Source organism: Physeter macrocephalus, chromosome 21 (genome assembly GCF_002837175.3).
Source record: "Physeter macrocephalus isolate SW-GA chromosome 21, ASM283717v5, whole genome shotgun sequence".
Lineage (NCBI taxonomy): Eukaryota > Metazoa > Chordata > Mammalia > Artiodactyla > Physeteridae > Physeter > Physeter macrocephalus.
The window spans coordinates 93027055-93038815 of NC_041234.1; the positions used below are offsets into that span (position 1 = coordinate 93027055).

An 11761-nucleotide genomic window follows, 5' to 3' on the forward strand; every position below is an offset into this window, starting at 1 on the left:
GTTATAAAGCAGAAACTAACACACCATTGTAAAGCCATTATACTCCAATAAAGATGTTAAAAAAAAAGCCTTCTCTACCCCCAAAGTTATAAAAATATTCTCCTATATTTTTTCCTCATATTTTTAGAAGTTGTTTTTAATCCAACTGGAATCTATTTTTGTGAATGGTGTTTGTGTGGGACGGTCTCATCTTACGTTTTCCTAACGGATGGCCTATTTTCCCAGAACATTTTCTTGAATAGTCCATTCTTTCCTTGCTAACTTACAAATGCTAAATTCCCATATAAACATGGATTTGATCTTGGACTCATTTTTCTGTTCAGTTGCTCCTTTTGCTATTATTCTTTTTAAAATAAATTTATTTATTTATTTTTGGCTGCGTTGGGTCTTCATTTCTGTGCACAGGTTTTCTCTAGTTGTTGTGAGCGGGGGCTACTCTTCGTTGCGGTGCACGGGCTTCTTATTGTGGTGGCTTCTCTTGTTGTGGAGCACGGGCTCTAGGTGCACAGGCTTCAATAGTTGTGGCATGAGGGCTCAGTAGTTGTGGCTCACGGGCTCTAGGGCACAGGCCCAGTAGTTGTGGCACACAGGCTTAGTTGCTCCGTGCCATGTGGTATCTCCCCGGACCAGGGCTCGAATCCCTGTCCCCCACACTGGCAGGTGGATTCTTAACCACTGTGCCACCAGGGAAGTCCCTCCTTTTGCTATTCTGATGCCTTTACTTCCTTACCTCCCATTCATTCATGGCAATCTAGTTTCTACCCACGATTTCCCTGGAATTATTATTCCTAAGTGTATTAATGACCTTCATGTTGCCAAACCCAATGGGTATTTTTCAGTTTTTATCTTCCTGGACACTATTTATCATTCCCTCCCATATGCTACATAATACAACTCTCCCTTGATTCTTCTACCGATAAAAGTCACGATCATAACAATATCTTCTGTTCGTTAGTTACCCCATGCCAGGCACTGTTTAAGCATTTCCTATGCCACACACGTGGAGTATGCCTCACCCACTACCCTCTGGGTAGATATCAGTATTATCACCATCCCCACTTTACAGAACACTGAGGCATAGAGAATTTAAGTGCCTAGTTGTAGTGTAAGCCCTGACAGTTGTAACTTGCATTTGTGTAACGCAAGTGTCTGATTTAAGCTTTGATTTCGGAGGCATCCACTTCAAAAAGGCACCTACTTCAAGGACAGCTATCTCAAATAAACACACTGCCAGCCACAGAAAGATAAGGAACCAGCCCCGTCCACCCCACCACCCCAGGCTTCCTTGTTTTAAAGATATTGGTGGATTTCTATAACTGACCATTTAGGCCACTTGTTTTTTTCTCTCCCCACGTGTTAAATTCCCGCTCTTATGTTTTACATTTACCAATAAAGAGTAAGCACGCAAAACCACAGGCCGCCTACCCTCGATCCCAATGAAAGCAGAACCCCAGGCCCAGGTGCTCTCTCTCTACCCTCGACCTCACTGTGTAGCCCCAGGTGTGCCTTGTCCTTTCCAGAACCTGTGAGTAATAAACCCTTTTTTCCCCTTCAAGTTTCCTGACGGTTATTACTGAAGGCGTCTTGCAATCATAATAAGAACTACAAGGGCCAGTCCAGCCGCAACATTGGTTATGGATAGGCTGAGACCAGCACAAAACGCCTGTCCCAGATCCCTGAGCTAATAAGTAGCAAGATGGGATTTGAACCTAGGTGTGTCTGAGACCAAAGCCTAAGTTCCTAAGCACACCCCTTTCCAGCCTGTCCTCTGTCTCCCTCTTGAGTTCCTTTTGCTTCAGCAGCTTTCAAATGGTGCCCTTCACGATATGGCCTTCGTCACTGCTCTTCTCAGTTTGCCCCTGCACCCTGATGCTCTCTTCCAGTGCAGCTGCACTGACCTATCTATGTCTTCATGGCCCTGTCAGAATGGCGAAAACACGGCTTTTTATTACAAATCCCTGGAGCTCACTCCACTCCTGTTCCCCAGCCCATTTCCCGGAGGCTTCTCATGTTTACTTATGTGAGTTTGTATTATTTGATATAAGCACGTATCGCATTTATAATCAGGGAAAACAGTAAGGATATTCAAAATATAAGAGAAGTAGATTAGCCTCTAAGGGGCTCTATCAGTTTGGCCCTCCCAAACCATCATTATGCAGGCGTTTTCCAATGTTAGATATGTCGACTATATGTTACTGAGAACTGTGAAAAATTTAATGGAGGAGATGCTGAGCAGTCTGCAGCTGAGATTAATCACCCATATTGTGACCCAAATATCCCCTTTCCCCAGGGTTTAATTTCTTCTCCACCAAACAAGATTAGCACAATAAGCAGGCCTATACAAAGCAGAGGTGTCCTTCGTCTAGAATGTCAAATGGAAAACAGAATTCAGTTCAATTATCAAGGAGCTAAATATATTTATTCGTTGTAAGGGAATGAGTAGGGCTGTTGTTATTTTAAGGGAGAAACAGAAGAATTTGGGATACAGTTCATCTGAGAAGCAAGGGGATCCTCAAAGGATGAGCATTTTGCTCAAAACGATGAATGACCTTTTCTGCGAAGAGCACCTATGATAACCATGTGACTTTTAGTTAAATGCAGATGGTGCCTGACGCCCGCCCCCTCCCTCAACCCAGCCCTCATCTCGTCCTCATCTGAGCCTCACTCCAGCCCTCACTGGCACACCATTCTCAACCACCCACAGTCTCTCCTCCTACCTCTCTGCTTATTCCAGCTTGGACTCTTTCCAGGATGTCTTTTCCTCCATCTGCTGACTTAACATCCTCAGGTTTTTATCTTTAGCCCAGCGTTCATCTCACTCAGCTCCAATCCCTGGATGATCTTACGTGTGTCTGTGGCTGGAACGTTATCACCTATACCTTGATAACCCAAGTCTGTTTCCAGCGCTGACCCTCTCCTGACCTCTAACCCTGCATATTCAAGCTGCCTACCGATAAAGTTCATCTCCTCTCTCAATGGTCTGCAGGCAGCTCAAACTCAACACGTCCTAAACAGAGCTGAATCTTCTTAAACCTGGTTCTCTTACGGTAACTCTTACTGAACGCCACCAACCGTCTGTCCACTCTCCAAAGCCAGAAATTCAAGCCTCATTCGAGGTTTTTCTTTTGCCTTCCCAACCCCCAAGTCCTGTTGAGTCTACCTACTCAGTAGTTATCAAATCTGTCTCCTCTTCCCTGTCTCAGCACCTGTTTCACCGCTGGCCTCGATCAAATTGGTCCAACAGTCTCCTAATTGGTCTTCCTGCTCTCCAGCCCATCTCCATACTATGCCAAAGCCCCCTCTTCAAAGGCCAATTCGACTACATCATTCTGCTTCATAAGCCTTTTCAGTGGCTCCTTACCTACACATTCTACAAACCCCTCCATGATCTGGTCCCTGCTTACCTCTTCAGGCTCATCTCCCCTCACTTTTCCCCCAGCTCACTCCAAGCACCGGCCCAGGGGCACAGCAGGTATTGTAGGGCCCTAGGTTTACACGACTTGAAGGGCCCTCCAAGAAAGATCAAACAACACCATGACTATAAATTAGTTCCAGGGCTTTGGAGGCGCGTGTGCAACTGAGGGCCCTGAAACAAGCTTCACTAGCTTCACAGTAACTCTACCCCTGGTCTAGCCAAACAGAGCAAGCTCAGTCCCCTAGAACATGCCACAGCCTTCCACATCCCTTTGCCTTTGTACAAAGCAGCTGTCCCTGCCCGGGATGCTGTTCCCAACCTTCCCTTGTCTGTCCAGCAAAATCGTTCACCCTTCAAAGGCCGGCTCAGGGGCACCTCCTCTGTGCAGGCCTCCCTGACCTCCCTGCATGGAGCTGACTGTTCTCTCCTTCATGTTCTCATCGTAGCTTGTCCTTTACCTCTGTGTACCCTGTCCTTTACAGAGCAGGTCACACTCAAAGTAACTTGTTTGTTTAAGACCAGGTTTCCCCCTGAGTCTTTGCCTCAAGGGCAGAGACAAGGTCATTCCTTTTTAGATTGTCAGAGCACGGCAGTACCTGGCTCAATAAACGTCTGCCGAATGGAACAGAAAGACATCCTGCTTTTGGCAAAGCGTGTGGAGTAGAACACTGAAATAGACAGGGACCCTGGGCGGAGGCGGCGCTAATGAGCTCTCTGCTGCCTGCCTGCATCATCTGAGAGGTCCAGCGGGACCCCAGTGGTGAGCTCCTCCCCGTGGCCTCCCACTAGCCTCCCCACCCCACCGCCTCCCTTACCTGTCCTCCTTGTTGATCTGGTCCCCGAAGCCCACTGTGCTAACAATTGTGAGCTTTAGCCCCACGTTGCTTTCTTGAAGGTCATATGTATTGGACCGGAGCTGGACACCCGGCTGTGTGTGGGTGGCTGGCTCCCCCTCGAACTTGGTGTTGAACAGGGTGTCCATGAGGGTGGACTTGCCCAAACCTGTCTCTCCTGAAAAACAAAAGAATGAATTATGATGCATTCACACAATGACCACGCAGCCATTACACATCATGTTTCGGATGCATATTCACCGACATGGGAAAATGTACACCGTAAGACACTAAGTGAAGAGCACATAGAACTACATGAACTATTTGATCTCAGTTAAGTGAAAAAGAGTATAAGGAACTGCACTAGCATATTAGCAGTAGTCACCTCAGCATAGTGGAAGTGGGGTAATTTTTCTTTTAGTCTTCATATTTTTGTGTTATTTGAAAACTGAGTATGCATTGTTTTTATAGTCAGAAAAAGAAACCGTGTTAAAGGCAGTGATGGCGAGGTAGAGTTATGCCTAGAAAAAGACTGGAAGGGCATACAACGTACTCTTATCAACGGTCATGTCTGGGTGGTGGGGTTATGTGCGCTTTTCACTCCTTTCTTTATGCTTTTCTCTATTTTCCAAGTTTTCTACAAGGAACGTGTATAGCTTTCATAATAAAAATTTAAGGGCTATTTTCAAGTTTAAAAGAAAGGGGCAGCAGTCCCTCATCAAATAAGTATCCTCTCCTCTCAGTCCCCACCTCTCCCTGCCAGGCCCAGACAGCACCCGGATATGCATCCCAGTGGGGAGACCATTTTTAGCTAATGGAGAGGGAATTTAGCAGGCCACAAATTCTTCTTCCCTTTATATTTCAAACAAGCCAGTCACTTGTTTGTTTAACTAACAGGCTGCGGGATACTAATAAATTAAACCCCTGGAACTTCAAAACCACTGGCTTCCGCACCAGGGCGACGAGTGGGGGAAGGGCTGTGGGGACTGGTGAAGGTTTGTGGAGGTTATTCCTGAGAGACGCAAAGGATGTCAAGTCACTGCCAGGAACCAAGGACTGCGCTTTGAAGACCCGGGCTACCCTGCTGTTCCGCTATCATCACCCCTCTTCTCCCTTTCCCTGCTCCCAACCCTTGAGATGTGGGAATTGACACATCTTCCCAGTTGGGAATGGGGGGAGTGGGTTTGCCCTGGGCAAATCCTGGCCTGGCAGGTCCCCTCGTGTGACCGACAGCACATATCTGCAGGGCAGTCCAGGGCTAGGGTTCGAGCTGCACAACCCATAACCGTAGATGGTCCATCTCCCCTCCCACCTCTGGGTGTGTCTAGCTTTGCATCTTGCAAACCTCTTTTATCCCGAATAATGAGCTATGAATGCAGGAGGTGCTTTTAAAAATATCTGTCTATGCTGAGAGCTTTCTGTATGTGGAGAGATCAGTGAGAGAAAAAAAGGAGAACATTCAACTCAGCCTGGCTACCCGGCCCCCCAGCCCAATTTCATAGCCAGGTCTGACTAATGTGGTTGATTGCCAGGGTGCAGGGAAATGGTTCCTTACACAGATCGTGCTTCCAAGCAGGGTCTGCTGTACCTACTAGCAGCAAAGACTCTCCCAGAAGAGGCCCTTTTTTCCCTCCCTAAAGGAACAGGAAGTATTTGGGTCCCCAGAAAAACTTGGTGAGGTGGGAAGTGGCAGACTTGGCTGCCATGGGAAGTGGCATACTTGGCTAAGCGACGGAACAAATCACCCCCCTCCCCGCCCAAGGTGCGGGTGCCGCTCCACTGCAAAGGGGCCGGCACCTGGCACCTCTGAGACGGGAACACAGGGTGGCTCCCTCTCCCTAACTCGCCTTCCCTCTGGGCGTTGAAGCTTAAGCTACATTTTCGCCGGTCTTTGTATGTGCCTAATACATTGTCCGTGTACATCCCCACTTTCAGACCCTCTCGCCTGTTCTGTGAGCTCTTTGCTGAACGCCCCGCAGCTCCTAGATCGTGGCGGGCCCTGACTCCCCAGCACCCAGAGCTGGCTGGCTCCCTGACTCCCTGATCCTAAGACTTCTCAGAGAGCAGGGGATGGGCAACTTCTGGTACTCCCTGGAGCGCCTAGCAAGAGGCTCACACAGAGGCCTCAGGAGCAGTACCACAAAGGGAAGGGCTCGCCCTGTTTGCGCAGCTGTAGAAAGGCAGGCCGGGTGGGCCGGGCAGGGCAGGGCAACGGGGAAAATGACTACCCGGATGCCTGCCAGTGCAAAAGGGCTGTGGAAATTAGATGCTCAATGATGAGCGTCTGGAAGAAAAGACCCGGCGGGTATCTAGGGAACTGTGATAAATGCAACATGAGAAGAGGGCAGAAAATCAAGTGTGCTTGTCCCATTGCTATCGAGTGCTCCCGTTCCAGTTTTTCATCAATGTGGAGCCTGGGGGAGGGGAGGGGTGGGAGCTCTCTCTCCATGGCTGGCACAGACCCAGCCTGAGCCTGGGATGTTGTCCTGGGCCCAGTACTGAGGGGGGGGAGGGGAGCCACTCTCGGCTCAACTCAGATCAGGTCAGCAGATTCCACACCCCTGCAGGAAGGTAGGGACTTGGCAATTAGATTCCAGCAGGAAACCTGAGGAGTCCCGAGGGGTCAATTTCTCTCTCCTCCTCCCTCCTCAGAGTGTACAGCGGGGTTTCCTAACCCTTTTTAAGTCATCTCCACCAGCCCAGAGGATTTCCTCTCACTTGACTTAATGTAGATAGGATCCTGGAAACACAAGGTTTTTAAAAAAGAATTCAATTTAAAACATGGAATATGAAATCTGCTTTTTCAAACTATACTCCCTGGGCTAGTCTGATGTTGACCTCTCTACCGTGAGTTCAAAACCACTGTGACAAAGAAAAGCTTAGCCCTTTTCCTCATCTGCTGTTAACATTTGCATCCTCTGGTACCTTGTGCAATTAAGTCCTTGCAAGTGATGAAATGCAGAGTCCCAGGCAGGTTATCACTAAATGACTGTGACCTAAGCCTAGCCCTTCCCCTTCTCTGGACTCCAGTCTCTTTTTCCATAAAATGAGCAGGTTTGAGTAGTAATAATAACAGCTATACTTCTGGAGCACTTACTATGTGGGAACCACTGTAAATACCTTACATATATTTCCTTATTTATTCCCTAAAATAAGGCTGTATATTAGATAATACTACTATTTGTCCTTAATTTACAGATGGATTAACCAAGCCACTTCCGAGCTATGTGAATGTGCCCCCTGATCTTCAGTCTCTCTGCACGTTCCTCATCTATAAAATGTGGAGGAAGGGCTTCCCTGGTGGCGCAGTGGTTGAGAGTCCGCCTGCCGATGCAGGGGACACGGGTTCGTGCCCCGGTCCGGGAAGATCCCACATGCCGCGGAGCGGCTGGGCCCGTGAGCCATGGCCGCTGAGCCTGCGCGTCCGGAGCCTGTGCTCCGCAACGGGAGAGGCCACAGCAGTGAGAGGCCCAAATACCAAAAAAAAAAAAAAAAAAAAAAAAATGTGGAGGAAGAAACTGGCCCAGGGTCACAAAAGTAGTATGTGGCAATGCCAGCATTTGACTGCAGGCAGTCTGACACTGGAGCCCATGCATGTTCCAGTGTGTCCCATAGGTGTGATATGTTGTTTCATTCAGTCATTCAAGAAATATTTAGAACCTTTAATAGGAGCCAGGCACAGGTTTAAGAGCTGGGGATACAGCAACGATCAGGAGCTAGTCTCTTCTGGCTCCGAATGTTGGAATAAACCAAGAGAAACGTCTTTGAGTTCAACCGGAAGGTGTCCAAAAGGGAACTCTCCAGGAACTCCTGTTGGCCAAGGGAGCCTATGGATGGGGACGAGGTCCTGCCTGGCTCTGTGACCTTGCCCTCTACTTCTTCCTGATCTTGCAGAGACCTGGCAAACAGTGGTGTGCTGGAGCCAGCTCGCCCGGCTTCCTGCAGCTCTTCCCAAGCCCATGTGCAGTGATGTCATGTTGGCAGCTTAAAACCAGCTATGGTGGGAATAATGACAGCACAAAAATTGGTAAATGCTACAAACCACGGCAACTTTTCTCCTGAGAGTGGGTTGTTTGACGCTGACCAGCACACCACCGCTGGCAGCCTGTCTTACGACAGGTGGACGGCTGCCTCTCCCAGAGACGGAGAGATGAAACCATCGCTCCCTGACCCTGAGAGAATGCTAGCTGCCCTTCCCCTCCTCCTGCACTGAGCCTCAATCCTGCTTCTCTTGTATGTTTTTTTTTTCCAAGTTCAACAGAGCCCAGTTGAGCCTGGAATCCTGAGCAGTTTCAAAGTAAATATTAGCATTATGACCCTTTGTGCTCGTCACAGGCATTCCCTGTTGCTGGCACATTCAGAGGGCTGAGTCTCTTTGGGGCTCTTTCCCAGCAGAACGTTTGCACTGCTGACTCTAGTGGTTCCTCCAACGCCTCCTGTACTGTATCTAGAATCCTGGGATCCTAGTGATTTCCAAAGCTAAGCTAGTAGACTGGGAGTGGGCTAGTAGATTTTTTAGAACAGGAGGGGGACCTCAGCCCACTCAGTAATTACTGTCAACCATAGCGTCTGTTGGAGAGGAGCCATAATATGCTCACACCCATGTGTCTGGCCCTCTAAAAATAATGATCGTAGGTGTCATCATCAGTGCCCTTATGTATAAATTACGCTCTTGATTCATAAAAATTCTCCCTCTCAATCCCAGCACGCACATGCGCACTTATGCACAGAGGGTACTCACTCCACTAGGCTGGGGCCTCTGATCAGCAGCCCAGCACCACAATAAACAATACTATGATAAAAATATTCTAGATCTCTGTTAATAACCAGAGCCAATGTTACCATAATTTTACACTTAAAATGCCCTATCAGAAAAGAAAAGAAAATCCTTTGGGGAAACATATTCTATGCCCAAACAGAACCGTTTTATAATCGTCATTAAGGGAATAAAGCTGACCATTATGCACAGGCAGGAGTCATGAAAGTATGGTCACTGAAGGTCCTGCGAAGAGAAACGATCACCTTCAGCAGCCAAGCTATGGATCCTTCGCCACGTTGGTGACGCTACCCAGCCCCACGGCTGGGCTGAGATTGCAGCCTTAGAGCCACCATAAGCCGCCTGTGACTTTGGCCCAAATTGTGGGTTCTCAGAGCAATGACAGGCTTCTGAGCCCAGCCAGAGAGGGGGATGCATGAGTTGCAGGCTTTTTTGGATCAGGGATGGGGAATGCAGTTAACCCAGTCTGGGCGGGTGCATCCAAGGGGTGCACCTGCACGGCTAAGAGGGGAGCTATTAGGGCAGCCGTTTCCTGAAACTTCATAAGCAGAGAGAGAAAGAGAGGTGGTGACTCCTTGGGTGTGAGGGTCTCCTTTCTACCCTTCCCCTCTTGGAGGGTCTGTCCTGGGCAGTTGAGCGATTCCATGCCCGCAGGTGCACAGTGAAGCAGTTGCGTATGTACGATGCCTGGGTGGGTAGGGGGTTTACTATTTCTCCCACTTGGGACTTCCCTGGTGGCGCAGTGGTTAAGAATCTGCCTGCCAGTGCCGGGGACACGGGTTCCACCCCTGGTCCGGGAAGATCCCACATGCCGCGGAGCAACTAAGCCCGTGCGCCACAACTACTGAAGCCCGCGAGCCACAGCTACTGAGACTGCGAGCCGCAGCTACTGAAGCCCGCATGCCTAGAGCCTGTGCTCCACACAACAAGAAAAGCCACCACAATGAGAAGCCTGCGCACCGTGATGAAGAGTAGCCCCCGCTCACCGCAACTAGAGAAAAGCCCGCGCGCAGCAACGAAGACCCAATGCAGCCAAAAATAAAAATAAACAATAAATAAATAAATAAATAAATATTTCTCCCGCTCACTTTGCCTTGAGCTTGGCTGCCTCTTCCTCCGGGCCCTAGGGGAGCCTGTGGTCCACATGTCCAATTACCCTACGCTGCCGCCCTCAGAGAGCCACCCTGACCTATGCGGCCTCCCTCCTAAAGCTTTACTAGCCCACCCAATTGCACTGGTTTGAGAGGCTGATGAGGGTGGGCCTGTCACTTCACTTCTCATCCCCTCAACTTCAGTGCAGGTCACCCGGAGCTCTGGGAGGAATGCCAAGGGATTCTAATACGTTTGTGTGGAAGTTTTTCAGTAATCAAATGTTATGTGAAATGAGTTGGCCATCAGCCAAAGACGGGAGAGATCTGGCAGTGCTAATATTGGATGTGATGGCATTTGATCTTGATGTCGATCACCATGACTGCTGTTTATTTTGTATCCCTCTCCTAATAGCACCTCATCGTAACCATGGGTAGACTTTTGGCATTTGAAGAATTAACAGCCAAAATCTGGACTCTCAGGCCCATGACATGTAAATCTGTGAAGCACGTATTTTCATCTCATAGGTCCCAAAGGTGGTGCATGAGAGTGAGTCAATTCACTAGTGAGAGAGCCTAGCTGACTGCCCGTCAACCATACTTAGAAGTGGCTTTATTTTCTCTACTTGTCCTTGAGCGTGTAGCTAATTCTCCGACAGAAAATGATCTGAGGAGTGCCAGGGAGGGAGAAGAAAAAACAGAGTCCAAGAAAATGAATGACCTTAGTTACAAAACAGAACTTTAGACTACATTAGAGAGTAGAATATCCAATTCAGTAGTGGTTCACACCCTCAGTATGAATGAATTCCCGGTATGCTCTGTACAAAAACAGGAAAAGGCAATTAGCAAAAGTGTTTTGAGTGTTCCCACCGGCATGAAAACTGCCATTATTATGGTACTTATAGAATCATTAAGGTTTGGAGGTATGTCACTAAAAATATGCAGGTATGCCTTACTGCACTGTATAGTGAAAATTATACACTGTGATCGTGTTTTCAAATTTGGGATTATTTAAGGTCTAAGGAGAGAGTCTCACAGAATGTCAAGGAACTGCTGTTCCTGAGATTTGGCTGGTTGGTGCTTGACAGTTTCCAAAGTGCTTTTGCATTCTCAAGAGATGTCTCTGGCAGCGGTTACCGAAGCAGTGGGAGGGACAAAGGGTCAGGCAGACCTGGGTCCTTGTCACAGCTCTGCCACTTATTCTGTGTTGCCTCAGCTAAGTCCCTTATCGCCCCGAGTTTCTTGGTCTCCGTCTGTTCCATGAGGATATGAATGCCACCTGGTCTGTTCACTTCCCAGAGTCCTAGTAAGGACCCAAACTGTTAACATGGGAAAGTGTTTGAGAAATGTGGTGAGTGGTTCCTGCGGGGATAATTCATGCATTCATTTCACATACATTATTGAACTCTCTTTGTGCTGTAATTAGCACAGTAGAGGTGACTAAGACATGGTTCCCACACTTGAGACTAAAGGTCCAGGCACAGATACACTTAAAGGGAATAAAAAGAACTTGAGGGCTTCCCCGGTGGCGCAGTGGTTGAGAGTCCACCTGCCGATGCAGGGGACACGGGTTCGTGCCCCGGTCCGGGAAGATCCCACATGCCGCGGAGCGGCTGGGCCCGTGAGCCATGGCCGCTGAGCCTGCGCG

General features: G+C 48.6%; 1 protein-coding gene across 9 annotated transcripts in view; it reads right to left on the bottom strand.

Moving 5' to 3' along the window:
• Positions 1-11761, bottom strand: part of SEPTIN6 (septin 6) — a 71193-nt gene that overhangs the window by 43428 nt on the left and 16004 nt on the right. For all 9 annotated transcript variants that reach the window (XM_024128057.3, XM_024128056.3, XM_024128052.3 and 6 more), the window contains one exon: positions 4231-4426. In XM_024128057.3, the coding sequence (XP_023983825.1) occupies positions 4231-4426 (196 nt within the window). The remainder of the gene's footprint in view (positions 1-4230; positions 4427-11761) is intronic.